Source organism: Copidosoma floridanum, unplaced genomic scaffold (assembly GCF_036245765.1).
Source record: "Copidosoma floridanum isolate Cflo_tuat_1 unplaced genomic scaffold, Cflo_Japanese_pri ptg000019l, whole genome shotgun sequence".
NCBI lineage: Eukaryota > Metazoa > Arthropoda > Insecta > Hymenoptera > Encyrtidae > Copidosoma > Copidosoma floridanum.
This window is the reverse complement of record NW_028321896.1, coordinates 2,339,788-2,363,365: the sequence shown is the minus strand read 5'-3', so window position 1 is coordinate 2,363,365 and position 23,578 is coordinate 2,339,788. Positions and strand designations below refer to the sequence as shown.

Genomic DNA, 23,578 nt, shown 5'->3' with positions numbered 1-23,578 from the left:
TGTATATTTATATATATATATATATATATATATATATATATATATATATATATATATATATATATATATGTATGATACATGCATCAACAGTCTGTAGCATAATCAGTAAGTAAATTAAACTCACCTCCTCTGGCTACAATTGTAGCATCGTAAGGATGAAAAGATGCTTTCTTTAATAATTTTTTCATTTGTTTCGATGGCACAATTTCGCAATCTGGCCAATTTATGCATACCATCTTATTGGTAGACACAATAGTATTAATATTTTCTTCATCCTCTACAGATAGCCAAGATATATATCCTACTTGAAGAGTTTTTTCATCGCAAAAGTCGACTAAGATGCATTTATCACTATCAAGTGAAATAAGTCTATCATCCATTTTGTTCAGACCTACACGTGGGACATACATACAAACATAAGAGATACAAATAAATTTAGCAAGATAGAGCAAAACACTAAACAACTACTGCTCACTGCAGTACAGAGTTAAAATGTATCGAAAGACAAGTACATGCATACATAGTTGATAAAACGGAGGTTCTAGCAAAAAAATTGTAACCAATATTACATGTTATAATACCTTATTGTGTTCTAAAAAGTAACTTTCAATTCTTACTACGCCAACTTTTGAAGTGATGGTAGATATAAAATTCATTACCTAATAAACTGTAGTCTTATAACATAATTCAACTACTTTTTCATGACGTTAAAATTTTCACACGAGAAAATGGAAGGGAAGAGAAACAAAAGGTGCCTTCAACTTTGACTCGTAAACAGTGCATTGAGTCCAGTCGTGCCAATAAAATGGTATGTATATATACCATGGGCGCCTTTCACAGTCCACTGTGCTAGTAATTAGTATGTCGGGAACGGAACTATTATGAAATGTCACTGTATTATGCGCATAATATAATGTATAGTACCCAAATGCAGGGTGCACTACCATCCCCGGCTGGACTTAAGCTACAATCTTTCATATTTTTTTCACGCTCCTATAAGGTTCGTTCAAGCGCCCCCTTGGTTCGGTTCGGTTCGGTTCAGTTAGGTCGGTTCGGTCGGTTCTGGGACCAAAAAACATAAAAAAACACGCGTTCACGAGAGTTGGTTCTAGAACCTAAGGTCCGATTTGGACCAACCTCTCGTGAACGCGTGTTTTTTTATGTTTTTTGGTCCCAGAACCGACCGAACCGAACCGAACCGAACCGAACCAAGGGGGCGCTTGAACGAACCTATAATGTATGCATGACGCTATACTATGCTATATATAGCGTCATGCCTTGTATAGCTTATAGGTGCTTGTAGTTGGCTCAAAAAGTAAATGATTCATAAATTAACTGCATTGTATACAGCTTTTAATATTTCGTATTCATAAAAAGACTAATCATTATTTAGAAACATGTGGAAATACTCGTTAAATTTGAAGTATGGAGACAGTATAATAACTAAAAGAACTGCTAGTCGATACAGAGATGTACTCAACGATTGTGACGAATCTGACGATTTTATCGAGGTTAGTATGATAAATATATTTGAAAGCTATTACAATTTTTTCGTTTCTTTTTTACGATCCCATTATATGATAACACGAATACTTATTTACAGGTACAAAATGACCAAGTGCACGAGAACGACCACTCACATGTAAACAGTGCTGAATGTATCCATGGGGAACTAGTAAATATATATACATTAGTATTTTTCTAATTATTTTATTAATTATAAGTTGCCCCAGATAATAACAGTATTAAACTTAGGCTTACGTAATTACAACTAAATTATGAAGGTCTATGTACAAAGGTTATTAAACTCTAAGATATTACAGATAACAGGGTTAACTGTACAAATAACAACCTTCACTATATGTAACTATATGGAGTTTGACATATTACCACGTGTCTCGCCAAGTTTCTGATATTTATGATAAGAATTAAATAATAATAATAATAATATCATGGATGCACTGCAGTGGTCCCATAGTATATATGCTTTATGTAATTAATTATGATTAATGTAGGTAACTAATGATTTGTGATTTTATAATAAGGTAGGGTGGCTGACATTCTGTATAGTGCAATTAACAGCTGCCTAGTGCAACAATTTGTTTGTACCATCTGCATGGTGCATTGAGAAGTGTACGTATGGAAGCTGTATAAAATTCATGTTTTTTTTTTAAAGTGGGAAAAACCATATGTAGACATGTTACTTGGAAAATATGTTGATATATTAGCCAAAGTATCAAATTGAATTTGTATAGTGATGTTGAATAGTAATATTTGATATCCGAAGTGAGTGTACGCTAGATTAAAGCTGTTTTAGCCTATTACTAATCACCAATACAGCTGAGTTAAGAATATGAATTTGTATGTACACCCAATAATAAGTGATTCTGTCCTGGATTCACTCTGGAATCCGCATAACTTCCGGACAGAATTATGTGGCATTGGGTGTACGCTCCAAGATCCAAAATTACATTAAGCTTAGTAAAATGACAGGAAAACAGTCATCATGGATATCAGTTGTCACAAATCTAAGTCCGAAACTATTGACCCAATTGTAAATACGAAGGTGGTAATCCACGCAAATTTTTACGTAGCAATACGTATGGATTTTGTTCAATTTTCACATGAAAATCCACGTGGGTTCTATGGTGAATTTTTACATTGAAATCCACCTGGATTTTATCGTGAAAATGCACATAGATTTTGCAAAAAAAAAATTGTAATACATTAGCATCGATTCTCACCCAAAAGAAACATTGTTTTCAACAAGATGTGAACTGATCGTTAAATCCACGTAAATATGTACGTTTGCCTCATTGCTGATGAAATATTTGACATTAATTAGTTCCTATCGGCAATATTTGTATATTTCAACATACAAATATTGCATAATTTAGTACATACAATTAACATACAAATTTTGACGCGTGCTTCTATGAAAGCTTATTAACTCATACAGTTCACATAGATTTTCACGCAGAAATCCATGTGAATTAAAAGCATACGTAAAAATCTGAATGGAATTCCACGTGGAAATCCATCAAAATCAACATGAAATCCATTTCAATACACATCAATTACTCTGAGGCTGCGTTCAGATGGAACGCCAATACTTTCTGCAATCGATTTGAATGCACGGATGCGAGAGAGAGGGCGAACGATCCGTCATCTTTTCGCCCTCTCTCTCGTACAAATGGATTGCAGATTGCTATTGACGTTGCGTCTGAACGAGGCCTAATACTTCCCATGAAAATAAAGGTGGCTGGTTTTCCAACTTTATCCGGCAGATGTCGCACTGTACGTGTCGCGACTACAGGAGCTATTCACATAGACATTTTTTGCTTATTTCATTGCGAGCGTTCGTAATGAAAAGGGGGTTCCACTGTTCCGCTAAACTCAAATTGAGTGAACAGACTGAACAGACCTATACCTCTTTTTCCACCAGGCTTTGTTGACTGACAGAGAACACAGTATAAGTCTGTTCAGTCTGTTCACTCAATTTGAGTTTAGCGGAACAGTGGAACCCCCTTTTCATTACGAACGCTCGCAATGAAATAAGCAAAAAATGTCTATGTGAATAGCTCCACAGGGGTCTGATCGGGGCATTCGAAATCTCGCAAAAGTAAGCATTTTTTCGATAATCTTACGATAATTCGATAATTTTTATAAAAATAATTAATGAGCGCATGCGCAGTCGTGAGATTATCGAAAAAAATGCTTCCTTTTGCGAGATATCGAATGCCCCGATCAGACCCCAGTGGGTCTTGGGACGCTGCGGCAGATAGGGTCACGCGGTGCTGATTGGCTCCGCCATTTATAGCACCTCCCACCATTTTCCAGCATACATAGATATACAGTTCTATTACTTCTATAGTATATATCATTACCAGTACTATCAAAAGTGGCATCCAGATCGGTGGGAAATTCACAACTAGTTAAAGGAAGTTTATGATCTATTATACACATTAAACGGTTTAACATAAAAACAAATTGATTCTTTCATACTTTTTTATTTAATATTAAATGGTATTCGCAAATTTGTGTTGTCAAGTGAAATAATTTTTTTTTTTGTACGTACGTACATCATGACGACGATACTAAATATATTTATACATTAATTCTGCTTTTTAATAATCATCTAAAAATTGTTTCATATTCTATAAAAGTCCTTTGTACTCACGACAAAAAAAATTATAAATTATTTGGTTGACGAATTCAGTAATTTCAAATTAACCACCACTGACATGTGCTATAAATGGCGGCCGTCTGTCCCACTGTCTCTAGACTCACTGTAGTCGCGACTGGTTTTGTACGAGGCCAATATAATTAAAATAGTAAAGAGCACTTACAGTAAAAATCTCACTGAAATCTGGAGTCAGTTTTTATAGTGTAACAGTCCTCTGAAAATTACATACAGTATCCAAGTGTAGCAATGTTGGAAAGAACTAATAAAATAGTCTTACTGTAAATGTAAGTTTGGTACATGATGTATTGAAGGATACTTTTTATGTAGTATTATGCAGTAAACATGCCGTAAATTTGAAAAAATGGTTTAAAATGTATTAATATTTAAGTCTCTTATAGACCAGGTAAACGCCGAACGTTTGTCCCTCTCGTGACTTAGCACCCGAAACAACGTGGTGAAAATTACGTAAAATATTATGGAACAGCACAGCTGACCACAAGAACTGATTTTGTATGTCAAGTACAAAGATTATTCAACAATTAAATAATTTTTCAAAGAACGTTTGTCAGTGCTATTGTAAAATACTTTTATTTGAGGGTTAAAGTCCGCAGTGAATTAAGCTGTTTTATTATACATATTGAATTTTTTTACCACAATATTTCAGGTGCTAAGCTGCAAGAACAGCGCACCATTTGGCATGCACCCAGCCTATGTAAGATACAATAATCCAGATTGTCTATAGTTGTTGTGCAAAAAAGTGTATGAGAAGATGTTAGGAATGAGTATTATTATAATTTAAAAAATCAGAATAAATGAGCAATTTCAAACTCGTGTGTTTTAGGATGATATCTTGTTACCAAATGGGTCTGAATACGACATCATTCAAGATTGGTTTCCAACAAATAGGAAAATGAATGACACTTCTACCAACCCAAAACATCCGAAAACACTTCTAGACTTTATGGAATCTGAAGAGTTTGACAAAATAATTAGCACAAAAGTAGCTACAACTCCTGGGCAAGTCATGCTCATGATCCTGAGATTTAGCATGTCAAACAACTTAAGTTTGAATGGAATCGTGAATCTTTTCAAATTAGTAAATAGTATATTTGAGCAAAATGTTCTACCTGACTCAAAGTACGAGATCGATACATTGTTAAATCCTAAAAGCGACGTTTCATTCCATGCTACTTGTCACAACTGCTCAGCGTATATAGGCCAATTTGAAGATGTGAAATTGGTTGAACAATGTAACACTTGTCATGAAAATTTAAATTTGTCACAGCCTAGCAATACAAATTTCTTTGTTCTCATTAATCCATCCATACAAATAGCCGATTTGTTAAACATTCATGGAAGATATTTTAACCGAGTATTAAACGAAAGGCAAGCCCATCAAGGTCATATTAAAGACATATACGATGGTGATTTTTATAAAAATTTTGTAAGATCATTATCCCACCAAGAAAAACGTAACTATGTCACAGCAATAGTGAATACGGATGGGGCCTCAAAGTTCAAATGCTCACAGTATTCTGTATGGCCTTTGTATTTAATGCTAAATGAACTTCCTTTCCAAGAAAGATCGGAAAATTTGATTACGTGTGGTCTTTTTTTTCATAGACATAAGCCAAATATGAGTGTTTTTCTGCCTCCATTTGTGGATATGATTAATAAGCTCTTGCAGGATGGTATTAAGTGTGAAATTGAAAAAGAAGAACGAATAGTCAAAATGTATATAATTGCTTGTTGTGTTGACAGTCCTGCTCGAGCACAAGTACAAGGCATCAAGCAGTACAATGGCCATTTTGGCTGCAGTTGGTGTCTTCATCCAGGTGAAAGTAAATTTGGAAGTATGAGGTATACTTTGCTTCCTCAGGCAATACGAATCAGAGAGGATGAAGCAACAGTAAATCAAATGTTTACTGCAAACTCAACAAATCCTATTCAAGGAATAAAATATCCCTCAGCTTTTATTAACTTGCCTCATTTTAAAATAATATCCAGTTTTGTACCTGACTATTTACATTGTGATCTAGAGGGCGTTGTCCCCCAATTTTCTAATTACTACCTGTCTAAATTATCTGATAGTGAAATAAAAACGATTGATAATATGATGCAACACTTATCAGTCCCACTTCAAATTTCTCGGCTTAGTAGACCAATAAGTACAAGAAACGATTGGACGGCACGCGAGTGGGAGAACTTTGCTCTGTATTACAGTCCTCCTATTTTTCATAAAATCTTAAGTAAGAAGTTCTTTGATCACTGGTTACTATTTGCGGAAAGCTTATATACACTATTGAAATCTGATATAACTATACAGGAGTTAGACAGAGCTGATCAATTATTACATGAATTTGTTGCTAAAAGTCAAGAGTACTTTGGAGAAGAGAGTATGACGTACAATCTTCATCAGCAAGTGCATAAGTGTAAAAGTGTCTTAGATTTTGGACCATTGTGGGCACATTCCACGTTTGGTTTTGAATCTGGAAATAGATACCTACTAAACGCTATTCATTGCGCAAGAGGTGTGCCTCAACAAGTTGTCCGCTACGTTAATTTAAATCACAATACACGTGTTTTACAACAAAAAGTATACCCACATTGCAGTGAAGTTGTCAAATTATATTGCGATGATGTATTGATGTGTAGAATAAAGAATTTTTGCAAAATATCTACAACATCGTATTTTGGTAACGCGAGTAAACCATCACAAGAAGTAATTACTCGTCTGTCATTGTCTCAAGATGCAGAATTATATCACAAAATTATAAAAAATGGATGCATGTACGAAACCTCCGGTAAATCCAAGAGTCGATCAAATAATTCATATGCTCTATTAAGTGATGGTAGGTATGTACGTCTTGAGGCGTTTGTAGGCGATACTGAGACGAAGAAAGAATATACGTTATGTAATATTATTCATACGAAGAAATTTGGAAATAATTGTACGTATTTAAAAAAGGTTTACAAAATTGAAGATAATGTTGAGATCATACCAACAAAATGTATAAAATCAATTTGTATTTTTTTGGATTTTCAGCATCAATTGTTTATTTGTGCAGTTCCAAATTCATATCACTATTAAGACACAATCCAAATCCAAATTCATATCACTATTAAGACAGAATCAACCCTAAGTTAACCTTTGTTTACTTTTTCAAACCAATGAACTGATCTAACCTTTTTTTGTGCACAATAATAGCTATTTTAGAGAAAAAAAAATTTTTTCAAATGAATGAAAGTTAAAACAACGTGACCGGTAATGTACAGTAATGATGCCAGAACTGCCCTACATGATAAGCAATTATTTATATCTGATTTTTGTACTTTTATGCTTCAATGAACTTCGAAAAGATTAGTCTACTTCGTCGACTAAATAATTTGATGCTATTCGAAACGCAACCTTATTGACTACACCATGATAGTATAAGTAAAAACTTGTATGTAAGTTTATAGTATGTAAATGAGCTTAAAAATTAGAAAATAAAGAGAAAAATAACTATTAAGGCACCAATGTTGATGAATGATGTGATGGTATATTAACAGGACGTAATACTCGAAATTTCAAACAGGAATCTACCTTTTCGAAAAAATATAGTTTTAAAGTTATATTGCTATAATTAAAATGAATATCGCTAAGCGCTAATACAGAGTCACTAGGTAAAGGCCAAATCTCCCTCCTGGTACAGTTCTGAATGAATATTACAATAGCAAGCTAAAAAGTTTAGTCCGAAAACGATCTATCCTGACATTGCGGAATATTTCGATATTTCGGACAAAATACTTTTTAGGTTGCCGTTAAAATATTCGCTCGGAACTTTACCAGGCGGTAGATTAGGCCTTTACCTAGTGCCGTTGTATTTACGTTAAGTGATAATTATGTTAATTATAGCAACATGGCTTAAAAACTGTATTCTATCGATAAGGCAGATTCCTGTTTTTAAATTTGAGACCTCAATCACCTTAAGTGATAATAAAAAAAAAAACATTCGCCTTTTGACGTATTCACTCTGTACAAGTGTATTGGCGCCATCTGATGCCATAAAAGCGCGGACATGCCGGACATTTAAGGGACTCAATGCATTGTGTAACGTAAATAATATTAGTTTTCGGCCTGATTAAGATTCTAAGCGTAAACACTACATGAATCCCAATAACAGTAAATATGGTAGTTGTCCATAGTATAAAACATAAAATGAAAGAGAATCACTAACGTCCGGATAAACGAAATAAAGATGAAACCAAAGCCGGTAAGACAACCTTGTTTTAGTAGTGTTAAATCAGAACGAAGTAATAAGTACCGAGACGAGACGCAAGTATGATGCGAGTGACAGTAAATTACGTCCTGCGAAGTCATCTTAGTGGAAAATCAGTCCGCTTTACTGTAATCAGTATTAATGAACTGTTTAATTATTTACTTCGATTCCTTTTAAATAAAAATAATGTAAGGCATGCGCTTATTACGATCCTCATTATCGTTACATCTAACAATTTAAAGTGGTTAAAAACGCAATAATTCACAGTAAATAGTGCACTTAGGCCTTAAAGTGTCCAGCAAGTCTGCAGTTTCCACTCACCATGGCCTCTGCTGTCGCTCTTCTGTACCCCCTCCTACGGCTCGCGCACAGCGAATAATATAAGACCTGTGACATTTGTGAAATACATAAAAAATAACTAAACTATGCATAATAATGTATATAATCTTCGAAACGATTTTTCTTGCACACGATGTGTGTTTTATTATATTCTGTACGTTTAATTTGTAAATTAGTATGTAACTAATAATAAGCAATGATTATTTGTAACCACCTAGATTGTACACTATGTAAATAAAAATATATATATACATATATATTCATAAAGTTTTTTGTGTTAATAAAATATGGCTTGACATTGCACCAATCAAATATCTATAGTAAATAACGTAAGACTGGTCTAAAAATTTTTTTCCATGGTTAATGGATGTCCCGTCAGCATAGATAGTAAGGTAAGCTTAATGTATTTAACATGTTTCAAGTGAAAAAATCAAAGACTTATGGCACACAAATAACTTGTAATTTTCATTGTGTAAAAAAAAAATTGTTTTTTGCCTCAATCAAACCACTCAAACTGACCTCAAACGCACACATATCGTAACGAAATTGGGCATTTTTTGTGGTTGGGACTTGTATTTTTTTTTGCACTGGTAGGACTTGTTTTTTTTTGCTACATCGGGACTTGTAATTTTTAATATGTGCAAAAAAAAAAATGCCGTTTTTCGGGTATTGCAAACCGCTAAAACTGACGTTAAACGCACACATATCGTAACGAAATTAGGCATTTTTTGTGGTTGGGACTTGTATTTATTTGCACTGGTAGGACTTGTATTTTTTTGCTACATCGGGACTTGTAATTTTTAATGCGTGCAAAAAAAAAAAATGCCGTTTTTCGGGTATTGCAAACCGCTAAAACTGACCTAAAACGCACACTCATTGAAACGAAATTGGGCTTTTTTTGTGGTTGGGACTTGTATTTTTTTGTACACGTGGGACTTGTATTTTTTTGCTACATCGGGACTTGTAATTTTTAATACGTGCAAAAAAAAAAATGCCGTTTTTCGGGTATTGCAAACCGCTAAAACTAACGTTAAACGCACACATATCGTAACGAAATTGGACATTTTTTGTGGTTGGGACTTGTATTTATTTGCACTGGTAGGACTTGTATTTTTTTGCTACATCGGGACTTGTAATTTTTAATGCGTGCAAAAAAAAAAAAAATGCCGTTTTTTGGGTATTGAAAACCGCTCAAACTGACCTAAAACGCACACATATCGAAACGAAATTGGGCTTTTTTCGTGGTTGGGACTTGTATTTTTTTGTACACGTGGGACTTGTATTTTTTTGCTACATCGGGACTTGTAATTTTTAATGGGTGCAAAAAAAAAAAAAATGCCATTTTTTGGGTATTGCAAACCGCTCAAACTGACCTAAAACGCACACATATCGAAACGAAAGTGGGCTTTTTTTGTGGTTGGGACTTGTATTTTTTCGCACACGTGGGACTTGTATTTTTTTGCTACATCGGGACTTGTAATTTTTAATGGGTGCAAAAAAAAAAAAAATGCCGTTTTTTGGGTATTGCAAACCGCTCAAACTGACCTAAAACGCACACATATCGAAACGAAAGTGGGCTTTTTTTGTGGTTGGGACTTGTATTTTTTCGCACACGTGGGACTTGTATTTTTTTGCTACATCGGGACTTGTAATTTTTAATGGGTGCAAAAAAAAAAAAAATGCCATTTTTTGGGTATTGCAAACCGCTCAAACTGACCTAAAACGCACACATATCGAAACGAAAGTGGGCTTTTTTTGTGGTTGGGACTTGTATTTTTTCGCACACGTGGGACTTGTACTTTTTTGCTACATCGGGACTTGTAATTTTTAATGGGTGCAAAAAAAAAAAAAAAATGCCATTTTTTGGGTATTGCAAACCGCTCAAACTGACCTAAAACGCACACATATCGAAACGAAAGTGGGCTTTTTTTGTGGTTGGGACTTGTATTTTTTCGCACACGTGGGACTTGTATTTTTTTGCTACATCGGGACTTGTAATTTTTAATGCGTGCAAAAAAAAAAAAAATGCCGTTTTTTGGGTATTGCAAATCGCTCAAACTGACCTAAAACGCACACTTATCGAAACGAAATTGGGCTTTTTTTGTGGTTGGGACTTGTATTTTTTCCCACCCGTGGGACTTGTATTTTTTTGCTACATCGGGACTTGTAATTTTTAATGGGTGCAAAAAAAAAAAAAAAATGCCATTTTTTGGGTATTGCAAACCGCTCAAACTGACCTAAAACGCACACATATCGAAACGAAAGTGGGCTTTTTTTGTGGTTGGGACTTGTATTTTTTCGCACACGTGGGACTTGTATTTTTTTGCTACATCGGGACTTGTAATTTTTAATGGGTGCAAAAAAAAAAAAAATGCCATTTTTTGGGTATTGCAAACCGCTCAAACTGACCTAAAACGCACACATATCGAAACGAAAGTGGGCTTTTTTTGTGGTTGGGACTTGTATTTTTTCGCACACGTGGGACTTGTATTTTTTTGCTACATCGGGACTTGTAATTTTTAATGGGTGAAAAAAAAAAAAAAAATGCCATTTTTTGGGTATTGCAAACCGCTCAAACTGACCTAAAACGCACACATATCGAAACGAAAGTGGGCTTTTTTTGTGGTTGGGACTTGTATTTTTTCGCACACGTGGGACTTGTACTTTTTTGCTACATTGGGACTTGTAATTTTTAATGGGTGCAAAAAAAAAAAAAAAATGCCATTTTTTGGGTATTGCAAACCGCTCAAACTGACCTAAAACGCACACATATCGAAACGAAAGTGCGCTTTTTTTATGGTTGGGACTTGTATTTTTTCGCACACGTGGGACTTGTATTTTTTTGCTACATCGGGACTTGTAATTTTTAATGCGTGCCAAAAAAAAAAAAATGCCGTTTTTTGGGTATTGCAAATCGCTCAAACTGACCTAAAACGCACACTTATCGAAACGAAATTGGGCTTTTTTTGTGGTTGGGACTTGTATTTTTTCCCACCCGTGGGACTTGTATTTTTTTGCTACATCGGGACTTGTAATTTTTAATGGGTGCAAAAAAAAAAAAAAAATGCCATTTTTTGGGTATTGCAAACCGCTCAAACTGACCTAAAACGCACACATATCGAAACGAAATTGGGCTTTTTTCGTGGTTGGGACTTGTATTTTTTTGTACACGTGGGACTTGTATTTTTTTGCTACATCGGGACTTGTAATTCTTAATGCGTGCAAAAAAAAAAAAAAAATGTCGTTTTTTGGGTATTGCAAATCGCTCAAACTGACCTAAAACGCACACATATCGAAACGAAAGTGGGCTTTTTTTGTGGTTGGGACTTGTATTTTTTCGCACACGTGGGACTTGTATTTTTTTGCTACATCGGGACTTGTAATTTTTAATGGGTGCAAAAAAAAAAAAAAATGCCATTTTTTGGGTATTGCAAACCGCTCAAACTGACCTAAAACGCACACATATCGAAACGAAAGTGGGCTTTTTTTGTGGTTGGGACTTGTATTTTTTCGCACACGTGGGACTTGTACTTTTTTGCTACATTGGGACTTGTAATTTTTAATGGGTGCAAAAAAAAAAAAAAAATGCCATTTTTTGGGTATTGCAAACCGCTCAAACTGACCTAAAACGCACACATATCGAAACGAAAGTGCGCTTTTTTTATGGTTGGGACTTGTATTTTTTCGCACACGTGGGACTTGTATTTTTTTGCTACATCGGGACTTGTAATTTTTAATGCGTGCCAAAAAAAAAAAAATGCCGTTTTTTGGGTATTGCAAATCGCTCAAACTGACCTAAAACGCACACTTATCGAAACGAAATTGGGCTTTTTTTGTGGTTGGGACTTGTATTTTTTCCCACCCGTGGGACTTGTATTTTTTTGCTACATCGGGACTTGTAATTTTTAATGGGTGCAAAAAAAAAAAAAAAATGCCATTTTTTGGGTATTGCAAACCGCTCAAACTGACCTAAAACGCACACATATCGAAACGAAATTGGGCTTTTTTCGTGGTTGGGACTTGTATTTTTTTGTACACGTGGGACTTGTATTTTTTTGCTACATCGGGACTTGTAATTCTTAATGCGTGCAAAAAAAAAAAAAAAATGTCGTTTTTTGGGTATTGCAAATCGCTCAAACTGACCTAAAACGCACACATATCGAAACGAAAGTGGGCTTTTTTTGTGGTTGGGACTTGTATTTTTTCGCACACGTGGGACTTGTATTTTTTTGCTACATCGGGACTTGTAATTTTTAATGGGTGCAAAAAAAAAAAAAAATGCCATTTTTTGGGTATTGCAAACCGCTCAAACTGACCTAAAACGCACACATATCGAAACGAAAGTGGGCTTTTTTTGTGGTTGGGACTTGTATTTTTTTGCACACGTGGGACTTGTATTTTTTTGCTACATCGGGACTTGTAATTTTTAATGCGTGCAAAAAAAAAAAAAATGCCGTTTTTTGGGTATTGCAAATCGCTCAAACTGACCTAAAACGCACACTTATCGAAACGAAATTGGGCTTTTTTTGTGGTTGGGACTTGTATTTTTTCCCACCCGTGGGACTTGTATTTTTTTGCTACATCGGGACTTGTAATTTTTAATGGGTGCAAAAAAAAAAAAAAAATGCCATTTTTTGGGTATTGCAAACCGCTCAAACTGACCTAAAACGCACACATATCGAAACGAAAGTGGGCTTTTTTTGTGGTTGGGACTTGTATTTTTTCGCACACGTGGGACTTGTATTTTTTTGCTACATCGGGACTTGTAATTTTTAATGGGTGCAAAAAAAAAAAAAAATGCCATTTTTTGGTTATTGCAAACCGCTCAAACTGACCTAAAACGCACACATATCGAAACGAAAGTGGGCTTTTTTTGTGGTTGGGACTTGTATTTTTTCGCACACGTGGGACTTGTATTTTTTTGCTACATCGGGACTTGTAATTTTTAATGGGTGCAAAAAAAAAAAAAAAATGCCGTTTTTTGGGTATTGCAAACCGCTCAAACTGACCTAAAACGCACACTTATCGAAACGAAATTGGGCTTTTTTTGTGGTTGGGACTTGTATTTTTTTGCACTAGCGGTACTTATTACTTTTGTAAGTGTCCGTTGACATTTTTTTAGCGAGTAACAAATTGCGATTATTATTTTAAAGTCTTATGAGATTATTATGACTAAATTAAAATAAGACAGACAAAAATTTTTAAGTACGAAAAATCAGCTGACGATTTGGCATCAGAAATCAGCTGATTAATCAGCTGACAAATCAGCTGATTTTTTCCAGCAGTGTTTACCATTAACTAATGAAAGAACAGCCCTTCAACTTTAGATTTCCAATAAACAGTTAACTTATATAATATGTACATAACAAAATTTGTGTTACAGAAATCGTAAATCACGATCAAATATACACGCAAATTAATCAGTCGAAAAGAGACAACTGAAGAAAAAAGGTCTTAAAAAGAAGCAGCCACACGAAGAGTCTCCTAGGAATGGGGCATCGGATCTCACTAATTGAAAAATACATTTATTACAGAGATGTAAATTTTAAGTGTTATAAGTAAACAAAGAACCCAACCTTCTCTGATCAAGTGAGATCCAATGCTCCATTCTTATATGAGACTTTTCGTGTGACTGTGCTTCTTTTTCAGGCCTTTTTTCTTCGGTTGTCTCTTTAATGGACTGATTAATTTGTGCTTACATGAGTTAATGGTAAAAAGTTAAGAGTATTGTAATTTTGTAAATATTGTCGATTTTATGAGCCATATAAGATATGTAGAATATTGATTTAGAAACTTGCCGCAAACAGCACAAAAAATTTTAACTTTTTATTATCTATCTATAAGATTCGTTGCGGCTGGTTTATAATTGATTAAATGGCTCTAATATAAGAAGTAACAATTATTTGGATCAGCGCCATCTAGCGGTCTTTATTTTTTGGCCAAAAGTGGCTCCCAAAATTCTCAATCAGAGCATTCACGATTAGAGCCATTTAGTCAATTATAAACCAGCCGCAACTTATGATAAAGCTATAAAATAAAAAAATAACGATACATGTGTTCTTGGCGGCAAGTTAACAATCTATTTTTTACTGAAAAATTTATCTTTAAAAGTATAAATACATAGGAGGTCTAATTTTGGTAGAAAATAGATTGTTAACTTGCCGCCAAAAACACACGTATCGTTATTTTTTCATTTTATAGCTTCATCATGAGTTGCGGCTGGTTTATAATTGATTAAATGGCTCTAATCCTGAATGCTCTGATTGAGAATTTTAGGAGCCACTTTTGGCCAAAAAATAAAGACCGCTAGATGGCGCTGATCCAAATAATTATTGCTGTTTACAGTAAAGTCACTTTATTAATTATAAAACCAGCCGCAAATAATCTTACAGATAGATAATAAAAAGTTGACGTAGTTTGTGCTGTTTACGGCAAGTTTACAATCTATTTTTTACTCAAAAGTCGACCTCTAAAAATAGAGATATTCATATGGTTTAATAAAATCGACCATATGGCATTACTTAGTAGTAATTTCTTTAATTACTACACATAACTTCACGTACATCTTACACCGTGCTCTCTTTACCAGAATGATAAAATCAGAGGCTGTAAAGTTATGTAGGTCGTGGTGGTAACGCCGCTTGGGGTGTTTGCCGCAATCGTCACCACCAAGTAATTTAAATTTGCACTCTAAGTTACTGTCAGGTCAGTTAGTCAACTACCTTGAATTAAACTGGGGCTATTTTTCGTAATCTGGCCAGTTAAAACAGCAAACGACGTGAAAGTCAAGAAAAAAGTGAAGATTTCATCGCTGTTGACTGTCGTCTGCTATTTTAACTGTCCAGATTACGGAATAGAGCGCCAGTTTAATTCAAGGTAGTTGACTTACCGACCTGATGGTAGCGTAGAGCGCAACCTTCAATTACTTGCTGGTGGCGATTGCGGAAAACACCCATAGCTTGCACCAATCAGCGTGCATGCATGTGGTCTGCTGCACAACTTTTGCAGCAGACAGCTGCGTGTCGTTTGATGAAAGTGTGTTGATTTTACGTGGTTAATAATAATAGTTGGATGGTTTTTGTAAAGTTTAAAGTAAGTGTCTCGAGTTTTTGAGTATTGCAACAGTCAAGTGTTTTCCAGCAAATAGTTGTGTGTAATCGATATTTTATTGTTTTTAATAATTCCACATGAATTATAGGATACGTGAAAATTTTCAGGATAACTCAGAAAGATACACTATTCACTTTTTTAAACATATTTCTGTCAAAGTTTATAATAATAACCTCGACCACGTGGGTAAGTAACTAATGATTACAAATTTCATCTATGCAATCATAGAATGTAAATGAAATCATTTTAGTTGTAGAAAACTAGTAAATTATCTGTAGCTTATTGAAATTTGATTGACACGAGATAGTGAAACAGTAGAGAGAAAACCAGATAATGGTAAATTGATTGTACTCTTGCATAGGAATGTTCAAGCGATTTTTCACTAGTTTATTAATTCAAAATCAAAAGTCTCTGATACATAAGAATTTTTTTCTCGAAAATGCCGAAAGCCAAAGCTCATTCTGCAGAAGAATCTGCCAAGTCAGTCAGTAGTGCTAGTGAACCAACAACTAACAATGACAAAAAAACATTTGATGTTAAAATACAACTTGAAGCTCCTGATAAATCAGAGAGTGATAAAAAAGATTACAGGTAAGTGTATATTTTAGAGCCATCCACAGCTAAAATATTTATTTGTCAAGAATCAAAAAAAAAATCCGAACATGTAATGCATGTTGCTTGGCACCTGATTTAAAGTAAATACTCAGCATTGGTATGTGTGATTTTTCAGAGCTATTAGACTGCCAAATGGATTGACAGCATTACTAGTTTCTGATCTTCATTGTATTGGAGATTCAGGTAAATTTTGAGACTTATTTTTCATTCGTACAGTTTCGTTTGTAGTCATTAACACAGTTTTATATCAAAGATGGTGATTCGGAAAGCGAAAGTGAAGAGGAAGACGGTGATGATGGATCACAGGATGATGGGAGTGAAGGTGGAGAAGAGGAGGAAGAATATGATGGAGAGAATAAGGCCAATGATTGTGAAGATGGAGATGAAAAGCCTACTAGTAAATCTTACAAAAAAGAAAAAAAATTGGTATTATTTTGTTGTCTTACAAGTACCACATAACATGTATCTTGTTTCAAGTAACAATACTTGTTGAAAATTTTTAGGCAGCATGTGCCTTGTCCATAAACGTTGGAAGTTTTAGTGATCCACTCAAAATTCAAGGTATGGCTCATTTTCTTGAGCACATGGTGTTTATGGGTTCTGAAAAGTATCCTCAGGTAATTATTTCTGGTGTATATGTAAATTCACACTGTGAATATTTCATTGATAACGATCTTTGTTTTAGGAAAACGACTTTGACGAGTTTATAAAAAAGAAAGGTGGTAGTGACAATGCCTCCACTGACTGTGAGCACACAACATTTTACTTTGAGATACAAGAAAAACATTTACTACCTGCCATGGACCGTTTCGCCCAATTTTTTATAAATCCTCTCATGAAAAGAAGTGCCATCACTAGAGAAAGAGAAGCTATAGAGAGCGGTTGGTATTTCACACTTATGAATATTAGTAGATTTGAGTTGAGATAAAGTACTTGAACAACGATTTTTGTACGTTTTTTAGAATTCAAGATGGCCTTACCATCAGATTTCTACAGAAAAGAGCAACTGTTTTGCAGCTGTGCTAAAACTAATCATCCTGCCACAAAATTTTCGTGGGGTAATTTAATAACGCTAAAAGATAATATAGAAGAAGAAACATTGTATTCAGAATTGCATAAGTTCAAAGACAGGCATTACAGTGCTCATCGAATGACTCTGGCTGTTCAAGTTTGTTTTCTGTTGTTCTAAAAATCATACAAATGACGTTCTTGTTCCCAATTTTATATTCTTTATTATGTTTAATTGTACAGGCTAGACTATCATTAGATGAGTTGGAGAAATATGTCATAGACTGCTTTTCCAGTGTGCCTGTTAATCATCTGTCGTGTGATGATTTTTCTGAATTCAAAGGCAAAGATTCTTTTAATAATCCAAATTTTTTCAAATTGTACAAAGTTAAACCGATCACAGAGACTTGCCAAGTGTGTAATTATGAATGAAAGTTAATTTGAGAGAGATTTTGTGATAAAAATGATACCAATTTCCTATTGACGACTATTTTTAAGGTTGAACTAACATGGGTTATGCCTCCGCTACATCATTTGTACAAAAGTAAACCCCATCAAGTTGTTTCGTGGCTTATTGGACATGAAGGAGAGGGTTCCCTAATAAATTACCTTCGTAAGAAATTGTGGTGTTTAGACATTTTTAGTGGCAACAGTGAAGGAGATTTTGAACACAACTCTATGTATGCTCTATTTGGTACAACTTTAATACTAACTGATGATGGTTGTGAGCATTTGAGAGAAGTATTAGACGCTTTGTTTTCTTATATAAATTTTTTACGTCGAGTTGGACCTAGTAAAAGAGTATTTGATGAAATTCAACGAGTCGAAGAAATAAATTTTAGGTAATTGAAGAGTTTGGTTTTTGCATCTATGTAATGTTACAATTGCTCAATTCATTTGAGACGTGTTTTTCAAAATAATTACTTTACAGTACAGCTAGAAAAATATTTTTAGATTCCAAGATGAACAAGATCCTGCAGAGTATGTTGAAAGTTTGTGTGTAAACATGCATTTGTACCCATCGAAAGACTTTTTGACAGGAGAAAATTTATATTCTCTTTATGATCCGGAATCTATAAAACAATGTATGGAAGACTTGAGCCCAGAAAAAGTCAATATTATACTTTTTGATCGGAAATTCAATGAGGAAGACTTTGACAAAGTGGAACCGTGGTTCCAGACAAAGTATTTTAGTGAAGATATTCCCAAGGAATGGGTCTCTCGTTGGAAAGACATTGAACCTTTTGAGGAATTTCATTTGCCTGAACCCAACGAGTTTATCACGGATGATTTCACTTTGATAGATTTGCCTGCCGAAGTACCAAGTTACCCAACGAAAATCTATCATGACGAAAAAACAGAAATTTGGTACAGAATGGACCCCAAGTTCCGTCTCCCAGAATGTTACATTTACTTGCTTTTGCAAACTCCTTATGCAACAGAATCTCCGAAATCGTAAGTCATAGTATTCATTTTGTTTATAATTCTTTGAGAAAATATTTTTATTATTTATATTTACATTATTTTTCCGTACAATTTTTTTTATCAGCTCTGCCATGTTGGACATATATTTGTCTGTATTGAAATACTTAGTTGTACCGTCATTATACCCTGCATCAGCTGCTGAATTGAGTTATGAAATTGTTTCACATGAGAAGGGTATTGTCATCAAAGTATACGGGTTCAATCAAAAATTACCTGTTAGTAATTAATCTATTAATTTTTTACTCCCAAATTACTTTTGTTATTCTAAATAATTATTTGTTTTCGCAGCTTTTGTTAAAAAAAATATTTCAACATATTGTCACCTGTCATGATCTAACCACAGAGGATTTATTTAATGTTATGAAAAGAGAGCAGTGTAAAGAAAAATTCAACACCTTTATAAAACCAAATAAACTTTGTCGGTAAGTATCAGTTTTTTAAATATTTACGTTAAACTGGGCTCATTTCAAAAATTGAATTTTTTTAATGTAAGTGTTAGCGTTCAGTATTAAACTGTTTTTACAAACAAACTTGGTGATTAAAAATTGTGAAACCGTATTTCAGGGATGTACGATTATCTATCATAACTAAAGGTTATTCAACAGCAATTGAGAAACATACTGCCCTTTGCGACATAGACTTTCGTCAGTATCTCCAATTCGCTGAGCATCTGATGGATAACTTGTACATTCAGTGTCTCGCCCAAGGAAACATGACCCGAGAGAATTTGCTGAAATGTGTGTTTGAGTGTACCGAACTATTGAAATTCAGCAAATTAGATTCCAGTGCATACCCACAAATACTAGCTTACGAGATACCGATTGGGGAAAAGTATTGCAAAGTCAAAAGTTTCCTACCCAAAGATGTCAACTCTGTTGTGACCAATTTATATCAATCTGGACTCGACTCTATCCATCTATCTGTTGTGATTGATCTTTTAATGGTGAGTCAATTTTTTCCATTTGAATTTTTATCCCAACTCGTCCCAATTCTTTTGATCTTATTTTGAAAATGTTTTGATAAGAAACCGTTCGATGCAACTTACTTTTATCAGTGTGTTCTACTGGTTCAGTAGCTAAATACTATAAGCTTTCAGCTAAACGATATTTTTATTCAAGTCTCGGCTATACAGAAACTCGTGAAACATGTGAAATTCGAGTTTGATCCTCGGGTACTTCATGCTTTAAACAGTTTATTCAAGCAGTTTACCCAACAACACACCAATATTTAAGTAGGGCATATTTTATATCTAAAAATTCGTAAATTAGCAAATAAGCTTCCCTTGCATGTATTAATAAATAAATGTCACTTTAGTAGCTGCATTTACAGCTGGGGCCTGATAAGTATTTAAATTTTTATCGTTTACTTCACAAAATTGACGTGTACCCTCCTATTTTATAGTGTTGCAGGTGTATCATGGATAGATGGCCTAATTTTAAATGTATACGAAACTTAAGGTTGTTCAGTCGTCGTATACATGCATGGATAAAAGTCGAGGGGTGTTTCCCTGTATATTGAAAACAAAATATTAGATAAAAATTTGTTTTTCGCGTTAGTTGGAATTAAAATCTTAAAAATAAGGATTCTATTGTCGGTTATAAATCATGGTCTGTTTGCTGTTAACTTTTATACGTTAGTAATTTTAAATTTTGAGTAACAAATAACACTTGATAATTTAATTGAAATTAACAAACATTTTTATTTACGTACGAAGTATAAAGAAACTTAAAATTAGATCCCAGAGATTTACTGAAGTACCAAAACCCATGATGGTTTTAAATTTTAAATAACGCTTTTTAAATTAAAATTTCTCAAGATCTAGCAAACAAAACCCTATCAAACATTGCAAAGAATAATCGTACAGCAAACGGAACAATATACTGAAGTTAACAATAACTAATTCTTTGAAAATGTATTGCTGTGCTTTGAGCTAACGTAGCGATTAAAAATTTGGTCAGATCGTAGATTGAGACTTGCATAAAGATTGTATGAAAAAAGTTTCATTGATTTCTCATTACTTTGTTAAAACGACAGAACAACCTTAATGCTGCACAAGAGGTTTTGATATTTACTTTACTATACAATAATTTTAATGGTGTTTTTTTGGAATTAGTTGATCATAGAAGAACCAGTATTCAATATCCTTAGAACCCAAGAGCAATTGGGCTACGATGTTTCGTGTATGCTAAGAGACACGTACGATGCTCTCGGTTTTTCAATAACCGTTTGCACTCAAGCCAACAAGTTTTCTACTGATCACGTGGACAAAAGTATCGAAAATTTTCTTCAAGGCATGATGAAGACCCTCAAAAGCATGTCTCAAGAAGAATACGGTGATTTTAAAAAGTCTCTCATTGAGACCAAAAAATGCGTGGATGTTAATCTCAAAGAGGAGGTTTCTAGAAATTGGTCCGAAATAACTAGAAACAAGTATGTTTTTGATAGATTTGAAAAGGAAATCGATGCCATAGAATCTATTAAGAAAAGCGAGTTGATTCAGTGGTTCAAGGATCACTCATTGAAAGGAAAAAATTTCAGAAAATTGAGTGTACACGTAGTGGGAACTGCCAATCCATCCACTGATGACAAGAATATCGGTAGATATTTATATTTTAATGTATTAATTTTCACGAGATATTTTTAAGATATTAATTATACTTGTTGAATATTTTAGAAACTTGTGAGAAAGAAAATAAGGAAAAGGAAAAATATTGCTTACAGTTTTTAACTCTCGAAGATGGTGCGGAAAAAAAGGCTTCAGATGCCTCCATTACAGATATTAAAGCTTTTAAAAGTAAACTGAAGTTGTTGAATACACGTCTATAAAAATTAAGCCCATTCTATTATGAACTCAAATTAATAAAAATAGATTTATGATAATTTGGTACAAGTGATTAAATTGAATAATAAATTTAATTTAATTTAAAACAAATGTTTAATATAGTTGTTGTACCTTTTTAAATCCTTCACTATTTCTGTAAGTTAGTCTACAATTATTAAAACAAATCCCTTAAGAATTAAATTCCAATTTTTTTTAATCAAGTCAGTGAGCACGTGAGTTGTTGGTTAATCAAAAACAGTGTTTTTGCATGAATTTGAATATTAAAAAATTTTTTTAATTCATCATTTAAACTTTAATTTTTGAGATTAAATTTTTTTTAATTTTCTCACCAAGCTACTTGGAAAGGAATTTTTTTTTCATGTATCATGACAACCACAGGAAAACATAAAAAATCGCTGAAATCGATGATAGTTATTTCTTTTTTTTTAAGCGGAATGTATCTAATTTTTTTAAAAGACATTTTTAAAAATTAAGAATTATTGTTTGAATGCACATGTTAATTTTTTCATGGTTTCTTAACAAGCTCAACAATCACTCTTTTGCAAAAAAAATACGTGCAACGAATAAGCAAAAATTTGCAAAAGTAAAAATAAAAAATAACGAATACATTGGTATTCATGATTTTTTTTCAGATGTTCATGTAGATGTAGAAAGAACATGGATATTTACATAAGAGCAAATGCATGGAAATATAAAATAAAGTTTAAAAAAAAGATATGTTGCATTGCAGAATATTCTGCATTACGACTAACGCATTCAATAATTTTAATTTTGAAAAAGTTGTTAATTTGCTAAAAATTATTGTTTTTTAGCTAAAATTTATTTTTTGAATTTCACTAATTATTTAACAAGACACTATAGTCATGCATCATTAAATATAAATTAAATTATTATTCGAAAAAGTCTTAAATGGAGTTCTGAATGACAAGTATTAACATAGATGCCAAGGTAGGAACTCAGAAATGTGGAAAGGTAGATTAAAGTATGATTATTATAATAAATATTCCAATAACCTTAGTAACAATTAATAATTTTAGAAGAATACATGATAAAAATTATTGCCTTAAGGCAATAGAGGGTCATAGAGAAAAAAATCCTACAAGTGATTACACACTACTAACATACATAAAAAGACTTTAATAGTATATTTTAAATATATGAATAATTGTATAGTACGAATATATGCATTTAAGTCATATATTTTTCAAAACAAAACAATTTCTTAATCTGGAGGTAGAGTTTGACCAATGACAGGAATCATTCTTTCCTTCATACATTTAAAGTACGAGAAAGCCACTTCGCAATTAGTCTGTTGATTGGCTGCAGTAATAAATTAATGTAAAATAATTGAATTGACAAAAATAGTATTAAATTTAAAAATACTAGGTCATACAACATACAATTTATAAGTGGATTATTTACCTTTATCAACACAATTTTTTACATTTTGTATTGCTTCTTTTCCTTTATTAGAATCATTAGGATTCCCAAAAAATGTTATTATTTTTCTTAGCAATATTTTGCCATCCACAATCTGCAATCACATCACATTAAAAAAAAATTATAAATTTTACATTTAATGTTTTACAAAGAAAAATAAAAAATAAAAACTAATTATAACAAGTCCAAGTTTGAGACAATCATAATATTTATCTTTCTAATAAATATTATTGGTTATTTCTAAGAAAATTTTTATGAAAAGAAAATCGAAAAATTTAGTTTTATTCCCTT

General features: G+C 33.3%; 2 protein-coding genes across 3 annotated transcripts; both read left to right on the top strand.

Annotated features, from left to right (window-relative positions):
• The first annotated feature begins 1,397 nt into the window (after window positions 1-1,397).
• On the top strand, window positions 1,398-7,312 carry LOC149374484 (uncharacterized). The gene is made up of 4 exons (XM_089593601.1): window positions 1,398-1,511; window positions 1,604-1,675; window positions 5,028-7,137; window positions 7,233-7,312. Exons 1-4 carry the CDS (start codon window positions 1,398-1,400, stop codon window positions 7,310-7,312), a joined length of 2,376 nt encoding a protein of 791 aa, XP_089449727.1.
• Window positions 7,313-15,771: 8,459 nt separating this feature from the next.
• Window positions 15,772-21,890, top strand: LOC111642740 (nardilysin). 2 transcript variants are annotated; one of them, XM_089593177.1, is made up of 16 exons: window positions 15,772-15,879; window positions 15,986-16,083; window positions 16,148-16,488; window positions 16,628-16,695; window positions 16,766-16,938; window positions 17,016-17,129; window positions 17,198-17,393; window positions 17,475-17,680; window positions 17,764-17,934; window positions 18,019-18,362; window positions 18,475-18,975; window positions 19,070-19,220; window positions 19,294-19,427; window positions 19,570-19,948; window positions 21,119-21,602; window positions 21,680-21,890. In XM_089593177.1, the coding sequence occupies exons 3-16, from the start codon at window positions 16,337-16,339 to the stop codon at window positions 21,829-21,831; spliced, it is 3,225 nt and encodes a 1,074-aa protein (XP_089449303.1). In that variant the 5' UTR covers window positions 15,772-15,879; window positions 15,986-16,083; window positions 16,148-16,336; the 3' UTR covers window positions 21,832-21,890. The 2 variants fall into 2 exon arrangements, with proteins under 2 accessions (XP_089449303.1, XP_089449304.1); XM_089593178.1 differs by having other exon boundaries at window positions 15,772-15,936; window positions 16,005-16,083.
• Window positions 21,891-23,578: the final 1,688 nt, after the last annotated feature.